Source organism: Taudactylus pleione, unplaced genomic scaffold, assembly GCF_031769625.1.
Source record: "Taudactylus pleione unplaced genomic scaffold, aTauple2 ptg000485l, whole genome shotgun sequence".
NCBI classification, from domain to species: domain Eukaryota; kingdom Metazoa; phylum Chordata; class Amphibia; order Anura; family Myobatrachidae; genus Taudactylus; species Taudactylus pleione.
Window position 1 is genome coordinate 2,135,422 of NW_028284887.1, and position 19,243 is coordinate 2,154,664.

General features: G+C 42.6%; 1 protein-coding gene across 2 annotated transcripts in view; it reads right to left on the minus strand.

The window, feature by feature from the left end:
• The window catches only part of CLUH (CLUH binding protein of NUMT mRNA), a 59,475-nt gene that overhangs the window by 18,028 nt on the left and 22,204 nt on the right, over positions 1 to 19,243 (minus strand). For both annotated transcript variants that reach the window (XM_088449469.1, XM_088449470.1), the window contains exons 4-11: positions 18,841 to 18,984; positions 17,841 to 17,968; positions 17,149 to 17,303; positions 16,276 to 16,401; positions 15,174 to 15,321; positions 14,319 to 14,411; positions 11,741 to 12,435; positions 5,386 to 5,615 (exon numbers count right to left, since the gene is read on the minus strand). In XM_088449469.1, coding sequence (XP_088305595.1) covers positions 5,386 to 5,615; positions 11,741 to 12,435; positions 14,319 to 14,411; positions 15,174 to 15,321; positions 16,276 to 16,401; positions 17,149 to 17,303; positions 17,841 to 17,968; positions 18,841 to 18,984 — 1,719 coding nt within the window. The remainder of the gene's footprint in view (positions 1 to 5,385; positions 5,616 to 11,740; positions 12,436 to 14,318; positions 14,412 to 15,173; positions 15,322 to 16,275; positions 16,402 to 17,148; positions 17,304 to 17,840; positions 17,969 to 18,840; positions 18,985 to 19,243) is intronic.

The following is a 19,243-nucleotide window of genomic DNA, read 5'->3' on the forward strand; positions in this document are numbered from 1 at the left end:
TGAATTACTCTTATGTATTAAGAACACCGAAAAATGTCACATCAACAGAAGAACCCATTGTATAAATGATCCTGTATTCCCTAACAACTAAATATACAATAGAGGTAGATATACAATTAATGGCCTGATTTTTATGTTCCTAGGGATTATTGAAGTGCGGACACCAGCAATATCGCCTTCTAACAAAAGTATGGGGTTTGGCTTCTGCAATTTGTCAATACATTAAAGGACAAGGATATTCTTAATACGGTTATGCCCTCTAAAGACATCATCTGGTTTGGGGTGGTAAGAATATATCCAGTACACAAGCCATCTTCAGGATTGCCCAGTGTGGAATTGCCCTCATCTGGATCTCTGCGGTTTGTTTTGACTCTGTACAACTGGGAAAAGCATCTGTTATTCTTCTATTGCTTTTCAGGCTTCCACTATTATAATGTAAGTGGCCATTGCCATCTACTTCTTTAATGCAAGTTTTTGTGGTCACTGTCAAATATTCACTCTTTAAATCCAAATCTACAATTCGATCTATTTATTGAGTTTATGTATAAATCGAAGGTTAAAATCATTGCTGTTAATATACCGTATAAACTCATTTAAAAAAAAAAAAAAAAGGTCTATATCGCATTTATATACAGCCGTGGCCAAAAGTTTTGAGAAAGACACAAGTATTGTTTTTCACAAAGTTTGCTGCATCAGTGTTTTTAGACCTTTTTGTCAGATGTTACTATGGTATGCTGAAGTAAAATTACAATAATTTCATAATTGTCAAAGGCTTTTATTGACAATTACATTAAGTTTATGCAAAGTCAATATTTTCAGTGTTCACCCTTCTTTACAAGACCTCTGCAATTCGCCCTGGCATGCTGTCAATCAACTTCTGGGCCACATACTGACGGATGGCCGCCTATTCTTGCCTAATAAATGCTTGGAGTTTGTCAGAATTTGAGGGTTTGTGTTTGTCCAGCCACCTCTTGAGGATTGACCACAAGTTCTCAATGGGATTAAGGTCTGGGGAGTTTCCTGGCCATGGATACAAAATTATCTGTTTTGTTCCCCGAGCCACTTAGTTACCACTTTTGCCTTATCGCAAGGTGCTCCATCATGCTGGATAAGGCATTGTTCGTCACCAAACTGTTCTTGGATGGTTGGGAGAAGTTGCTCTTGGAGGATGTTTTGGTACCTTTCTTTATTCATGGCTGCGTTCTTCGGCAAAATTGTGATTGAGCCCACTCCCTTGGCTGAAAAGCAACCCCCACACATAATTGGTCTCAGGATGCTTTACTGTTGGCATGACACAGGACTGATGGTAGCACTCTCCTTTCCTTCTCCTCCGGACAAGCGTTTTTTTCCAGATGCCCCAAACATCTGAAAGGGGATTCATCAGAGAAAATAACTTTACCCTAGTGCTCAGCAGTCCAATCCCTGATGTGTTTCCTGGAGAGAAGTGGCTTCTTTGCTGCCATTCTTGACACCAGCCCATCCTCCAAAAAGTCTTCGTCTCACTGTGCGTGGAGATGCACTCACACCTGCCTGCTGCCATTCCTGAGCAAGCTCTGCACTGGTGGTGCCCCGATTCGCAGCTGAATCAACTTTAGGAGATGGTCCTGGCGCTTGCTGGACATTCTTGAGCATCCTGAAGCCTTCTTCACAACTATTGTACCTCTGTACTTGAAGTTCTTGATGATCCGATAAATGGTTGATTTAGGTGCAATCTTACTAGCAGCAATATCCTTGCCTGTGAAGCCCTTTTTGTGCAAAGCAATGATGACTACACGTGTTTCCTTGCAGGTAACCATGGTTAACAGTGGAAGAACAATGATTTCAAGCTCCACCCTCCTTTTAAAGCTTTCAGTCTGTTATTCTAACTCAATCAGCATGACAGCCTTGTCCTAGTCAACACTCTCACCTGTGTTAATAAGAGAATCACTGACATGATGTCAGCTGGTCCTTCTGTGGCAGGGCTGAAATGCAGTGGAAATTTTGTTTTTGGGATTAAGTTCATTTTCATGGTAAAGAGGGACTTTGCCATTAATTGCAATTCATCTGATCACTCTTCATGACATTCTGGAGTATATGCAAAACTGAAGCAGCAGACTTTGTGAAGACCAATATTTGTGTCACTCAAAACTTTTGGCCATGGCTGTATATGAAAAAAACAATATACCGTCCATAAACATTCATAACAGCTTACAGAAAATTAAATGGCAAAAACAAAAGCTGGGTACACATTAGACCATGTGTACCCAAGCCAATCTATCGTGCGCGACGGACCCGGTGGGAGTGCAGCATCGGCAAGTGCATACACACTTGCCGATGCTGTCAGCGTCAGAGTGTGGGTAACGGGGGCCGTGCTACATTCGGCAGCATGGCATCGCTAGCGACATCCTCAGATCTTTCTGCATGTACAAAAGATCTGAGGATGCGATGGACAACCAGCGGGAGCGTGCATTGGCATCGTGATCGTGTGTACACGATTTGCGATTCCGATACATTGGAAATCGGCCAAATCACTCAAGATAATGTGTAGTGTGTGCCCACCTAAAGTTTTGAATAATGTTTAATAAGCTAAACAACTATTGGAGGATTATTTAGGGACCAGCAGATGACAAATAAAGGTAGCAATCTCATCAACATGCGGTGGGGTATACATTACATTCCAAGAAGTAATTGCAGTGTTCTCCCCAGGCTGTATCTTGCAGGTATACCGTCCGGCAAGAAACAGCCTACCACCCGGCACTTTGAGAGCCTGCAAGTGGGGACAGTATCTGTTAGCTGTATAAAAAGGATTTTAGGGATTCCCTATTCACCATCAGCTGGTTCTCCAATATCTGAAAGAACGAACGGCCTCGAGACTGATGAGCGGTTGAGCCACAGCATCGGGAGTGCATGCACAAGATTTACACTATCTAGCAGAGCTAGAACATCTGTGGGAGTAAGGTCCGGGACATTTTCTCTATAACTGACAGATCAGTACACCCACCATCAAAAGCCGGCCGGCGGTAATGTATCATTATTGAGACCAATTTATGTCAAGCAGTCTCTATCATTCTCCCACTTCTGTGTGCATGGACAGTGTTGTTATTACCAGGACTGCGAGTCCTCACTAATGAACCCGTGTTCAGGAGACTTTTAAACGTACTTAGCAAACCAGTGCCCCTCTATCTGGTGCTAATTGAACACATCAGCACTAAGTATCCATTTTAGTGAGATTGCGTCAGTGTGTGACTCTGATTTAAAACAAGAGTGGAGACCATTCCTGGTCAAATGGAGCAAGGATTGTAATAAACTTGCATAACTTGCATACATACATTATATATATCTACAAAGGAGCCTTGACACAACGGGTGATCCGTATTAATTACTTGTTTGGAGGTTGATGTTCATTGTGGAATCACATTGAAACAGTGCTACATTTAACATAGGACAACAGAGATACCTTCTGCAGGGGTTATCTGTTGTGACTTTTAAAATCATACTGAACCAGTCTGTATGTAATTGTTTTGTATTGTGTGTTTTATATATTTTATATTTTTTGTCTTTTATGCAATATGTAATAAATTGTTTATTTAGCACTCTTTGTCTGGATCTAGTCATAAGCTTTATAACACTATTGGGTCAATAGTCAAAATATCTATATAGTGACGTCATATCCAGATTTACATTTTTGGCTGATATAGGTGTGTTTACAGGTAACACCTCTTTAGGAGCAGCTTATCTATAGACATTATATTTAGATTTAGTCTTTTTATGCGCCTGAATTTTATGTGTAAACATAAAATCTTTTGCTGTATAAAAAGGAGATTCTACAGACTTTGCAGTTTTTTCATAATCAGACGACTGGGCCTCTAATAAGAAGAGGAGAATTAATATATACAATGTTATTTCAAGTTTAAATCATTATAAGGTCAAAGTTTAAAACATTTTATTATTTCTATTATTAAGGCCCCCACCCGGCTACTTTTTGATGCCACCCGGCTGGAAAAATTTTATGGGGAGAACACTGAATTTGTATATGATCCAAGATTCAGGAATGCCTCCCTCATAGGACAACATAGCAGTATCCGGTGGTTGAATCCATGTCTCCAGATTTGATTCTTTCAGTGGAGATTGACGTTTTCCAGCGTCTTTTCCATGCTTATCCTGGATCAGGAACGGGGTAAAAACAAATTCCTGGGAACAAACTAAGCAGCTGAGTGTTATCACCTGGGAGCAGCCAGGCAGCTGCTCTGTGTCCTCACTGCAGTGTCAGAAGCAGCAGCAGAAGCATGGAAAAGGCGCCGGAAAACTTCATTCCCCACTGAAAGAATCAAATCTGAGGGAGGCATTCCTGAATCTTGGATCATATACCATTACTTATAGGAATGTAATGTATACCCCAGCGCATGTTGAGGAGATTGCTACTTACTATAACCCCTAAATAGCATCATTTCATAATGCACGCCTATGTGCTGTAAACTAAAACATGCCATATAGGCTGTCGTCGGCGTTTCAACACCACTGCAATGGCATATACAGGGCATTGCCACCATTCCCCCCTAATTTAATTGACCTAAATCGGGGAGATTCAATTGTTTATTGCTCCAGTAGCTCACGTTTAATGTGACCAGGAGTTATTCAATTGTTTACATTTCCAGCCCCGCTCTGGTTGTGATGGCGCATTCTCGTGCCCTAATGCACAGGATTAGCATGGGAGAAGCTGCTTAGCATGGCCAAGTTCCGGGCACGCTGCAGTTAAGTCACGCCCGACACTAAAGCCCTAAGTGGATATCTGCTCGCACCCCAAGAGCATGGGAGCAGAAATCAACGATAACTGTAGCCTTGTGGCTGGTCAACCAAAACAATTAAACTGGGAGCAATAAACAATTGAATCACCCCAAATATGTCCATTGACTCTCTCACAGCTGAGGTAGGCCTTTCCTCTTACAGACCTTGTCCTGTCATTGTCCTTCTACAATGACTTTCCCATCCACATTGCGCTTCGTATGAAGGAGGAGGAACTCTGACAACACTGAAGCAAGTGCAGGAATAACCAAGGAGAGCATTGCTGGTCAGCTACAGTAAAGGGACATGCTGCACTGGGAGGAATGTCTGATGCCAACTACGTATTTTATTCAATATCATTGTTTAAATTAATGAACGTACAAATTGAATTTCAAGGTGTCCTTTAATACGAGAGAAAATAATATTAACAAAAAATAAATAAAAAAAGAAAAGTATTTCTTTGTTTGCAAACAGCCACTTTTGAGCTTATACATTTATAGTGAATACTAATACTCTAATGCTTCCACCTCTTTTGTGATTATGATTATAGATTTCTTTCTGTACTAGGTGGTTTATGTGAACTGTATATTTAGCATTCACAGTCCATGTACATAAGCTGTATACCTGTTTCATTGTGAGAGGCCTCAGTTTCTTCTAAGTCCTTGAGCTGGGACTCCACGTCTACACTATCCCCATCCTTGTCCTCGGCTGGGCTGTCTTCCTGAGGCTCACTTTTGGCAGAGGGTTCGGACAAGGCTGCAGGCGCCCCATTTTCCAGGGCATTGGTGCTCTCCTGTGAGGAGTTCTTCTGCTGCATGAGCTGCATGGCAGCCAACTTCATGAACAGGAGGTATCTGCAAGAGCATCACATCATTACATGGAAAGCTGCAATATGGATCTCGCTCAAGTTCACCGCGACATGTTATTTTGTCACTGACAAAGTTAGATTGGGAAAATGAAGCACACTGTAAAACAGTTAGCCAGGATATACTGTAAAGGTCACAATATTCTACATTAGTTAATATTGCTTTATTACATTGTGCATTAAGTATTTATCAAGCAAAAAGAACCCCAAAACAATATATCGTATATACTCTAGTATAAGTCGACCTGAATATAAGCCGAGGTACCTACTTTTACCACAAATAACTGGGAAAACTTATTGACTCGAGTATAAGCCTAGGGTGGGAAATGCAGCAGCTGGTAGTGCTCCCAGTAGTAATTCCCCCTGGTTGTGCCCCCAGTAGTAATCCCCCCTGGTAGTGCCCCCTGTAGTAATCGCTCCCTGGTAGTGCCCCCAGTAGTCCCCCCCCCCCCAGTAGAGAGACGTAATAAAAATAAAAAAATAAAACACTTACCTGAAACCCCCGCTCCCGGTACCGCCGCTAACAGCTCCTCCGGCCGCTTTGCATGGGAGAGACGTCATTACTCATGACGTCTCTCCCATAACCCACTGCGGGAGACGGAAGATGGCTCCCGCAGTGGGAGCAGCAGCAGCCGCTGAGAGTCTGACAGACTCTCAGCGGCTGCTGATTACAACAAACACACAGCTGCCGGCTCCGGCGGCTGTGTGTTTGTGCTGTGTAGCGCTGACCGAACTCCGTCCGGTCAGCGCTACACACTTCACTCGAGTATAAGCCGAGGGAGTACTTTTTCAGCACAAAAAATGTGCTGAAAAACTCAGCTTATACTGGAGTATATACGGTAGCTATAATACACACACTCCCTGTACCCCAGGAGGGAGCATGTAAGAGGGTGCACTCTCAGCCGATAGCTTAATAAGCTTTAAACATACACTGCGTTTTATGTGATAAAATATATATATATTTTTTTGCCATAAATACAAAATAATTGTAGACCCAGTCGACAGCATGTCTTAGTCACCATATTCCCCTCCCAAAACAAACGGCCTCAAATCACTGTCACCAAGGAAACCTCAGGCTCCAACTCCTCTGAGGGAAGAAAAGTATTTTTCAGCAACACTATGATGTGTTACAAGTGTATTTTATATGGTTACAGTATATCAAGTAATACAGATGTGTCCCCATACAACTAACCCATCATGCACGTTAAACAGCCCTCTTAAGGTGCGTACATACGGTACGATAAAAATGCACGATTTCGATCATATTATCATTCATATCGTGCATTTTTGGTGCCTCCAACCCATCAACGACCTGCGGTGTGCGGACACGTATGAATGATAAAAGATATAGTCCATCGACCGTGCATGCGGCCAACCTGGTCGATATCGACCAGGTTACTATAGGGACTCGTGATCATCGTTAGCGGTGTGCTGGATGATCGATACAAACAGTGTGTGTACGGGCGGGAATATGTCGCAACATGTAGCCGAGTCTCTGGGTCTGCAAATGATGCTGCGCAACAGCTTCTTGGTTAAATTATTTTTAGGACACGTGCTGGCCTTAGGCTAGAAGGCTAGTGGTTGTTTACCCTCTGCTGTCACACTGTGGGAGCTTTTAAGGTGTAGAGAATATTTGTAGGGTTTTTTTTTTTTTTTTTAGCTATTGAACAGTGGACCTGATTCAGAGCCTGACGCTCTTTCAGAGCACTCGCTCTGAATCAGGACCCTCCTTCTCTTTTGTAGAGTGGCCTCCTGGCCGCTCGCATAGCTGTGGGTGACCACCCACACCTATAGTGAGTGGCCAAAAAGATGGTCGCGATGGTCAAGACCATCTCGACCATCGGGCTTGCGACGAGACCCTTGTGGTAGGGTCTCTTCTGCCGCAAGCACTTGTGATGTCAGTGAGGCCGGCCCCAGACGGTAGGCGTTCCCATGGGAACGCCTCCGTCTGGCCAGTCACGCCCCCGGCACGCCCACCAAAGGGGGCGTGCTGTCACTCACCATCGACAGCACGCCCCCTTTGTAGCGAGACCCATAGCGACGGCATGCCCGTTATCTGGGTCTCGCGCATGCGCACGACGGAGCCGGCTCCCTCATGCGCACTTGGCCAACATCGACCCGCTTGCGAGCGCTCAGAAAACCTTCATTCAGATGGGACCCAGAAAAAGTCGGGTAGAACCCCAATTTTTTTTTTTTTTAAAGTGAGGGGTTCCTGGGTTCACATTTCTTGGCTCAGTGCGATCACTGATTGAATATCGCACCCCGATCTCCTGTCACTACGGGCACAATAAAACAACTGAATCACCCCCATTGAGTTTGTAAATGTTTGTTTTTCCACAACACTATAAATAAATCATTAGGACAAGGTAGACAAAACGGAATATACACACGTACTAGGTTAGAGCCCAGCTTTAGACAGTAGCTACTAACTTTGGTTATCAGACTATAGGGCCAAATTCAATTACAGGTAAAAAGTCGCAGCCCGCAAAATGCATTTGCAGCTGCAATCTTTTTGCCTCATTTGCCTGTTTGGACGTGAAGTTTTTGCGCTATTCACAATAAGCATTACCGCTTTCCACCCTATTCAATTCCAAAACAGGCGAAAATGCAGATGTGTGAATGGCGAATCTAGCAAAAAGTACAGCTTATTTTGGGGAAAATTAGTCTGTACCCTATAAAAAGCCTAATTGACCCTGGAAATCAATATAGAAGTGTATTAGTAGCCCTAATAATAGTATTTACGGTTCTTAAATGGAGTCAAATGGCTGTTATATGCCTATTTGCATAAATGTGGTAAAATAATCTAAAGCAATTTATTTTGTGAAAACTAATTGCTGTAGTTAAATTGGGGGTACATTTAAATGGGTACTAGTATATTTTTGGGTCTCTAAAGTGCCTTTAACAAAAAAAAAAAAAAAAAACACCTGTCCCAACCATACAGTACCCCAAAATACCTGACCCAGTACTTTATACTCATTTTCAAACACTTTTTAAATTTACATCCCAAAATGTACATGCCTTCTTTAAGGGAGAATTAAGATATTTTTTACATTTTATTTTCCTACTCATTAGGGGGTCCAAAGGGTTCTGAACCAAGTCCCTACATTTTTAGCCCAAAATAGGGATTGTAAAAAACCTGCCTCTGGGTGGTAAAACTTTTACACCTGTTTTTGCCTATGGACTTCAGGGACATGCAAAAGCATCCTGAAATTGAATAGGGCGATATGGGGGAATGTGGCGAAAACATCGCATCGGTGAACGCTTTTCGCCTCTAATTGAATTCGGCCTTATGTTGAACTTTGTATAAGAAAAACTAAGTAGTTGAATGTTTAGTATACTGTTCACCAAAATTGGCTAGAATACAATATGTACACTAGCCACCAGAATAGCCTCTGTTTGTATTCTAGTCACACACAAATGGTTTGCTATGAATAGTGGACAAAACCATGGGATCGGCTTTCTGTACAGTCCAAGAGTATGTAATCAGATTTACTTGTTACTATATGGGTCTTAACTCGCCCCTTTGTGCACCTGCCACTAGATTGTACAATAGCCAACAAAGGCATCTGTTTGTATACTGCTAACCAGGAATATATACACACAAACACACTCTTGCACATTGCTATAGGGAGTGGCTGCATTAAAGAGAGGTTTTAAACCTAGATAAGTGCAAGCACCAGGCCTGGCCAACTTGTGGCTCTCCAGCTGTTGTAAAACTACAAGTCCAAGCATGCTTTAATATAGCTGATCGGAGGTTGGGTATGCTGGGACTTGTAGTTTCACAACAGTTGGAATGCTACAGGTTGGCTAGGCCTGGCATACACTGTATGAGAAGATCTATCATGGATTTGGCTATACCAGATTTGTGTGTACTCTAAGTATGTCTAATGGTGTATACACACTGTCACATTTCTTATCAGATATGAATGATAACGATTGTAATAATTGCTTAATCGTTCATATCTTTGACATGTAGGCCATACATCGACGAACGATGCGCGTTCCCGCATGTCAGATAACGATCTCTGACATCGACTGTGTTTGCAGTCAGATTTTGACAATTTCATTAATTTTAATACTGTCAGAAACGTTCATCGTTGATGAAATTGTTCAAATCGTTGTAAAAATCGTTCAATCATCAAATCTGACCATGTGTATGCACCATTAGTGTACATAATACTCACATTTTTCTCCTAATATTGGTTACTTAAGCAATGGGATTGGTGTGTGGAGAGTGGTGTGACTGGATTCTGTATGCTCCTCTCACTCACCCCTCTTCGCCATTATAAAGTGAACACGCTCCTCCCACTTCATTAGCTAAAGGGAGGAGCATGTTATTAAATTAAAACATTAGGTGGTAGTGAAGCTTTATAGGTTTACAATAAGTTATTTTCTTATAAAGAATATGCTCCACGGTGTTCTCCCTTTTTACAGCCACGTGACACTATGATGTAGCCAGCGGGTGGGTTTGAGTGAGAACTCAGGGGTGGACCAAACCATACAGGAAAGCAGCAGCACATGATGCGCTCAGGGTAGAAGAGGGAGAGGCTGTGTGTTTGCAGTGCTCGCCTCCAGCGTGTTGTGCTTCATTTCCAATTTATATTGTCCTGCAATTTACAACATGCTTTGTTCAGCTCCCAGAAAGTGTCAATTAGTTTCCCTCCTGCCTGTACCGGCTGCCGATGACACAGGGAACTATAGATTGCAATGAGACAAGAAAGTAGCGTTCCTGCTAGGCTGTTTTAGCAGGGTGCGGCACCCTGCCCTCCTTCTGGATGGCAAAAAGCACCCTGCCCTCCAGAAGGAGGGCAAAAAGCACCCTGCCCTCACAGGCTGCGGGTGCAGTCTTCACCCGCGGGACGCAGCGTCCCACGGGTGGAGAAATGTGCGGTGACCCGGTCACCGCCGGAGAATAGACGCCAGGGGGCATGCGCCCGGCATCTGTTCTCCCTGTCTGCAGCGCTTGGGGGCTGCCCGGCATGTCTGTAAGTGCCGGGCATGCCCCCAAGTATGATGAAAAAGGGGACGCATCTTATAGACACACCCCCTTTTATGGCCACGCCCCCTTTTCGCCCACGTGCACAAAGTTGCCCTCTCTAGCCCCGGCACCCTGCCTGCCGCCGGAGCTAGAGTGAACACTAAGAAAGGACCTGCTGGGCAAATTGTCTACAGGATAAAAGGGGATTCTTTGTTCTTCCCACTAAGTGCCTTTCTACAAAGATGATGAGTTATGTTCCTTCCTCATGGTGACAGGACATTGGGAGGAAGAAAAACATGACTGCTGCCCTCCTTTATAACTAGATATATTGTACCTCCTCAATTTGCCATTGGCCCAGCAAGCAAACCAGAGGAGCAGAATAGAGGCCTAGCATTCCTGTGTGGTTTGTTCTGTCTATCCCTACAGCGCTGCAGAGGAGGAAATAACAAGTACGAAAACTACCCTCATTCCCCTAAGTAAGGAGGTGCGGAAGGGGACAAAACTGTGGAGGAGAAGGAATCAGATCTCCCCCGAGCCATGTCTCATAGGAAGTGCTACAAAACCCATCTTTGTCTGTATCCCTTATTTGTAACTTTTCAGCAGAAGATACACTCATCAGGACACACAAAGAAAGAAAAAAAAAAAAAAAACTTCAAAATGAAATAAAAAAAAAAAAACAGGAATAGAAATCACTGTATACAGATGTGTCCAGGTTTATTGTGGCTGATCGCACCACAAATGTGCGCGCGCATCATGCCACGTGATTCCCTGCGCCTCCATATGCTATGGTGTGATCGCATTGTGCACCGTTCATTTCTATGGAGGCGCGTTTGCGTGTGCAGTGCGTGGCTCCGATCATTCACTGCACCATAGGCAACAAATTAGCTGGGCATATCTGTATTGCACCAGTGTTTAGACCTGGATTAACAGATGACTGTAAAGAACACCGTACATTAAATTTTAGATGACAAACTCTGGTAAGAATTAACTGCTGTAATGTTACTACTTTCCAGGAATAAAGAGGGGAGGATGACAGAGGTCTTTGGGATCAACCAAAACATCGCCGCTACACTCCCATATTTCAACTGGTTCTACATACAGACAAGTAACATCACTTAAGAAATAAGTAGAGTTACCGGTGTTCCACAAAGGCGTCCACCAGCTCCTGACGTAGGCAGCATAATTTGTGTCTGTGTTCTTTGGGGAAACCCATCTTCTGACATTCTTCTAGCAAGTCCTCATCTTTAACAGGAAGGAAATTGAGGTCTGGAGGGAAAGTACGTAGAAGATCCAAAATGTAGTGGCGCCCATCATTCCCAATGATACCTTTGCACTCCACGGAGGAGCAGAGTTCCACTTCCTCATCTTTGTCATTAAGGACTTTGTGTTTTAATATCTTAAGTGGCCGGCTGGTTTTCTCCAACAACTCCATGTACTTGGGGTGAGAAACAACAGTTTTGCCAAAGTCAATAGACCCGTAAATGACACTCTGCTCTTGTTCCCGCTCCAATATCCCTGGAATAATGGATTGTGCAGTAACCCTGTAACCTCGATAATCCACCACCACTGTCCCCAACGTGTACAGTCCTTCCACATCCACAGCATTGTATGTCCGTACACCATTAAGATCATTTGTGGGGGATACATAGGCAGCACTATCCCCACCAAAATCTTTGTAGTGATCCCGGACATCAAAACCCAAACTGAAGAAGATATTGTTCCAGATAAACATTTGCATCTTTGTCTCCTCGCTGGGATTGATGGCCATGACATTCCCATCAATGACAGCCATAGCACCTCGAGTAGCAGCTGCTGTAAAGTCACTGTGGACCTAAAAGAAAGACTCAGTAAGGAACATGTGCCAATCACAGACAGAGTATTAAGGGGCCCATCACACACCTGGGACAGGGTAGACCTCTAATAGATTTCACAACAAGCTGTAAACCCTAGTAGAACAGATAAACAATACTACTGTATAATAGTTAAGTACAAAATTAGAGGCCCACTAAAACCCCAAATACACAAACAAAAGGTAAAATTTAATACTACAACTGAAGTTTCAGCCACATCTATAGGATAGTGGGCCTGAATCAAGGAAGCAGCTGTGTAATACCGTCCAACTAAAATGCAAATGCAACAGAAAGCGTCTGTAGGAAATAAGACGCCTCCTGCATGCATCTGCGATCCGAGTACAGCATCCGTAGATGCTGCTTCGGATGGATGGTTGCTGCCCTCGGCCAGGCTGCGTAAGCTGAAGCTTACTCAGCCTGCCCGTCGGGACTTCTTTGTCAGGTCCAGAAAGTCTGGGTCCAACGACGCAGACCATGGGCTTGGCACGCCTACAAAACAGGGCAATACGCCTGCATTTTATAGAACTACAAGGGTTCCAGGTCGTCGCCTCCCAAACGCGGCAACGTGTCAATCATGCTGTGGCTAAGGAGCTGGGGGGGATGCAAGCCATCACGCAGATCCTGTTCTGCACGTAAGCAAAACCCACAAACATCAGATATGTACGTAAACCGCTGGGTTTACGTACAAACCTGAATCAGACCCAGTGTCCTTAATGAGATCTGACGGGTAAGAGAGTTCACATTATTATCCAGCGATTATAAAGTGCCAACATATTACACAGCACTGTAAACGGGAATGCAGTCATCTGTCCCAAATACGATTAATTGGTGATACAGCCATGAAACCCTACGCCATCACTAATTGTATAGTGTTTTAGCACTGACATGCTGTACTACCACTGTTCCCAGATTGTCAGAAGTGGGGAAATTCTGACAGACTTTAAAACCTATGAGATCTAGTCTCTGTATATTTTCCTCAGTATTGTAAGGCCGATAAGTACAGGCCAGTGTGCAGATCCTCACAGAGTGTATGCAAAATTATATCATTACAAGCTCCCTAAACAAATGTTGAAAACTTAACTGTTCCACCTCCTAGGGCCGTAGCAAATACTTAAATTGTTCCACCTCCTAGGACAGTAGTTATGACCTAAACTGTTCCACCTCCTAGGACAGTAGCTATGACCTAAACTGTTCAACTTCCTAGGACAGTAGCTATGACCTAAACTGTTTCACCTCCTAGGACAGTAGCCATTACCTAAACTGTTCCACCTCCTAGGACAGTAGCCATTACCTAAACTGTTCCACCTCCTAGGACAGTAGCCATTACCTAAACTGTTCCACCTCCTAGGGCCGTAGCAAATACTTAAATTGTTCCACCTCCTAGGACAGTAGTTATGACCTAAACTGTTCCACCTCCTAGGACAGTAGCTATGACCTAAACTGTTCAACTTCCTAGGACAGTAGCTATGACCTAAACTGTTCCACCTCCTAGGACAGTAGCCATTACCTAAACTGTTCCACCTCCTAGGACAGTAGCCATTACCTAAACTGTTCCACCTCCTAGGGCCGTAGCAAATACTTAAATTGTTCCACCTCCTAGGACAGTAGTTATGACCTAAACTGTTCCACCTCCTAGGACAGTAGCTATGACCTAAACTGTTCAACTTCCTAGGACAGTAGCTATGACCTAAACTGTTCCACCTCCTGGGGCCGTAGCTAATACCTAAACTGTCCCACCTCCTAGGGCAGTAGCCATTACCTAAACTGTTCCACCTCCTAGGGCCGTAGCTAATACCTAAACTGTCCCACCTCCTAGGGCCGTAGCTAATACCTAAACAGTTCCACCTAGGACAGTAGCCATTACCTTGAAAATGGCTCGCTCTCTCAACAGTCTTTCTGGCAAGTTCTTACGAGGCAATTCTCTTGTCGTCTGCAGCTCTTCATTCCAGTCTCTGGTCTGCAAGATAACAAACCATAACACTTATCAGAGATACAGCACAGTGGCCATGTCAAAGAGCAGAATCCCCAACCTGCCTATAAAAGATACTGAAAGACATCAGATAAATTGTGTTTAATGCGACCAGTGACTGGAAAGTCTCCTGTTCTATACATAGGGATATACACCCTGTAATGTAGATTATAAAGAAGTAACTGTGACAATTTTATTTTGTAAAGGTTGTGGAACACAGAGGTAACTTCTAATATCCATTATTAATTGATAGCAGAAGGTGCATTATTCTATGCAGCATCACCTGAAAATGTTTTGATCAGCCATGGAATAGTACAATGTTTATGCACATTCAATCTCCATTTATCGCAGATATCATGATTAGATAAATGTGGTCGTGGTATTGTGCACATCATACTGAAGTGTAAATATAGACATATTTACAGGATTGGATACATTAGTATCTGTTGTGTATTCTAATCAAAACATATGACCTGACACACTCCTGCTAACAGAAATAAAACTATTTGAAAACAGAATTACACACACTTAACTTTTTGTTTGTTTTTGTAACAACCGAGTGAAGTAACTGTGTAAAATATAGGCACTGCCCATGTAATTCATATACAATGTTTTGTGACTTTTGATTTTTTTTTTTTATTTAAAATCCCACATATATTAACTGTAATAAAACACAATATTAATTAATATGGGGACTATTTAAAAAACAAAACAACCCAAAAAAACAAACAGTTATTTGCTGCTCATTACCTGCCCAGGAATATGCTCCTCATACCCCAGGCGTGACGTGTAGGCATCTTCGGCTCTAACGCAGTCCATGGCATGTTCAACCTGGGGTGCAGTCCAGGTGTATAGTTGGAATGGGGTAGCAATCCGCTCAAACGGGTGTCTCTGAACCCTGGCAAAAAGCAGTCAAAGCCTGATCATCACAGCAGCTTCTGCGCAAGTTTAGGAGCCCAACAGTAAAAACATATCTGGATACACCAGCTAACTATTGCCATCAAGTCAAATAAAGAACTCTTACTTACTAAAAGTAAAACACTTTCAATTGATTTAAAATATAAAACAACTAAACATTTCCTAAAATTGTTGGTCTTACAGAATAGAAATTAAAATGTCTATTGGGAAATATGGGACTAAAATAACCTAACTGCCAACATATAATATTTTGTCAAATAATGATGTAGTAATTGAACCCGTTATAATACTGTTTTCCAAATTAATTCATATTTAAAGCAAAATCGGTTTTGTCTTTAAAAATATTTTAAAAAATAAGTCTACATTCTGCAACAGACTAAACGAGATAAAAAACAAACAAAAAACAATCATTGTGCTCATACGCAGGATGCACAGAAATGATCAGATAAACCCTCTCCTTTTATAGACCTAATGAGATAATGTCATAGGTTTTAACCACATCCATTTGCCCCCTGCAGTGTTCCAGCAGATGCCATTGCAGAACTCCCAGCAAGTCTAGCATAATAATTCTAAGTAGGGATGTGCAGGCTCGCATAGGTTCGAGTTTGCACGTGGAGTTCGGATTTTTCCCTCCAAAAAAACGGAACTCAGAAAGAGGCTAAACGTCATCTTGCACGGACGAACATCATCATTCCTGGACAAAAGTCCAGGAATGATGATGTTCGTCCGTGCAAGATGACGTTTTGCCTCTTTTTGAGTTCCGTTTTTTTGGAGGGAAAAATCCGAACTCCACGTGCAAACTCGAACCTATCCGAGCCTGCACATCCCTAATTCTAAGCGCTCTTTAAAAGAAATTCTTGTCCATACTAGTTCACAGCAGCATTAAACTGGTTTTAGAGTACTATATAGCACTATAATTACAATGCAGTTTTACCTCTTCTTCTGCAGGGCAGCAAAATTCTTCTTGAATATGGCGCTGACCTGGTTGAGCAATTCCACCAAGGAGTGACTGAGGAAGCTGGGGTTGGCTGGTTTGGGATTAAAGTTGTATGCTGTAGATCTGCGGAATGGAAAGTGTAATTACCAAAGGTACCCAGGCACAAAAGTTCAGAAGTTTAGTGAAGAAGGTTAAATATAAAAACAAATTGATTAATGGGCATTATTCAAGAGAAAGTACAGGGCAACCTTGGATCTGACTGATGTACTAGATCAAGCCTTGAACACCAAAATAGATGCTGTTTAAAAATTCATCTAAAGATTCTTAAGCACCAGTTACAGCTTTCAATGACCTGATAAACTTTATATACCACTTGTATGACTAACTAAGATTACTAAATGTGAAATAACAATCTGAAAATTAGAGACAAGTGTAAGAGGTAATCGTGAAACTTTAGGACTTGGCTGTTTTCCCAGGCACGCAGAGAGGCAAGCATCGGATGAACCTCTGCGGTCCTGGCCACCGCACCTTTACCCTTCTACTATACGGGAGAAGGGTTCATGGCTATTGAGTTGCGTTCGTACTCTCCACAGATGAGTTACCATCAAACTTGTCAAAGCATATGTCGGACTGGTGCAAATGGACGACTGGTTCAGCTTCATGTTTGGACTATAGGGGATAAAATTACTAAAGTGAGAGTTTTAGAAGTGATATTGCCTATAGCAACCAATCAGATTCTAGCTATTATCTTCTAAAAGGTGCTAGTTAAATGTTAAGTAGAATCTGATTGGTTGCTATGGGCAACATCACTTCTAAAAACTCTCACTTTAGTAAATTTACCCCTAGGTCTTATTATAAAGCAATACTCACTGGTTGAGGTAGAATCCCCGGGTAGACGCTGTGATGCTGACATGGCGGTCCTCCATAGTTATCACATACAAATACATCAGGTCTCCGTGCATTTTCCTGTTCCCGGGAGGGGGGTTCCAGCCACTCATAGTGAACACTTTCAAGCATTGCAAAGGCTGTTAAACAAAAAATAAACAAACATAGTATTTACTGACCTGTTCTGTATAGAGGTGAGCAATTAATGATCTGCAATACAATGCATCCTGACCATACTGGTACTGGGTACTGCTGATAAAAAAGCACCTTCGATTGTGTGTCTGTGGTAGAGAAACAATTCTTACATAGGAATTTAGCTCCCGGGCCTGGGAGATATTCAATTACCGTCCACAACGAGCACTATTTCCCACGATAATGCCCAGGATTAGCTGCATTAAGCAGCAGCTTCCAGGCTAAGTGCCGAGCACACTTGCCCCAGAGGCCAACTTAACGCAGACTGCTGCTCACACTGCATGTGGGTGTGAGCAGAAACGTACGCTAAGTGCAGGATTGGAGTTAGTCACGGGAAGCAATTGAGTAGCTCACGGGCACGTTCTATCTATGGAACCAAGAACAAAGTCACTTGTTCAGTGCGATTACTAGTGACTCCTTTGAATGTACAATGAACTATATTTTACAATATTGCTAATTTATTCTCAACAATGTTATCATTTTACCTTCCAGTCCTTGTTCTGTGGCTGAAGAGGGCAGATGGGTCTCTCTTTACTGCCTGGCAAAATGTTTTCGGGAGGGGTGCAGTCTATCTGTTCCAGCTCAGCCCCCTTTTTTTTCTTCTTTCCATTATCTGCAACATAAATAGGCCGTATATATTTTTCATCTTTTAGAGGAGCAGGTCACATTACTCCTATCTATAATGTGAATAAATGGAATGGGAAAGCCTCTGACATGTTAGACATTAAAAGGCGACATATCAGGATATTGGAATCAGTAGCAATGCACAAGACTAAACATGTGAGTGTGAGCGAGGATCTGCTTATTCGCGGTGTGTAAACTCCAGGTTTATACAGTATGAGATATAAAAGACAGCACATGGACTTAGGTAGAGTTGTAAGCAAACCAAGTGTAAATTACTCAAAAGAAACGTGCACAGAAAAATAGGGAACTGTATCTTGAGCAACAAATGTGCTTGGCTTACCATTAATCATCCTCATCGTGCACTTACACATCGTGTACTAGATTATTGTGTACTAGATACAAGAGACACGCCGCCTGATTTGCTTACGTGTTGGGATGCATTTGCATGAACACGCCCACTTACTATACTTTGCCTACTTGAGTACGCCCATTCTCATCCAAGTTCCACTTCTTCAGTAAAGGTCTATGCGCTTATATTACTTCTGAGGCTGCGCAGCTGCAATTGCCTGCGCTCATTTTCTGAGCATGCGCAGTGTGAACCCACACAAAATACGCTACGCAAACAGACTGACATGCACATCTGCATTAGCCCCACAGTGTTCAGTTTCCAGATAAACACAGAAATACTTGGCTTATGTTATAGTTCTTTGGAAAAAAAAACAAACAAAAAAAAAACTTAAATTTTGCTCTTAGCCGACAGGGATTTCAGAAAACAAGTTTAATGTATAATGAAAAATCTCGAGAGGTTGGAAATCCCTCAATTCTACATTTAAATGTACCCAGGTTGCCCAACTCACACACCTCCAAGGTCACCGTCTGTGAAGATACTTAAGAATGACAGGGAGTTGCAGTCCACTCCATTGAATGCATCAGACGGGTCCAGGCTCTTCAAAAGGTCTCTTATGTGGCGTACATGGATTCTGGCCTCACGCACAGTGTATGGTTCTATATGTGGAGATGTAACCAGCACATGACATGAATGTATTACAGACACCCACAAAATATGAGGAGCAGTTTCTTACAGAATACAAACACAGTGTTCTCCCCAGAAAATGTTTCCAGCTGGGTGGCATCAAGAAGCAGCCAGGTGGGGGCCTTCGCAATAATGAAATGTTTTAAACCCTAACCTTATAATGTTTTAAAATTGAAATAACATTTTATATATTAATTCTCCTCTTCTTATTAGAGGCCCAGTTGTCTGATT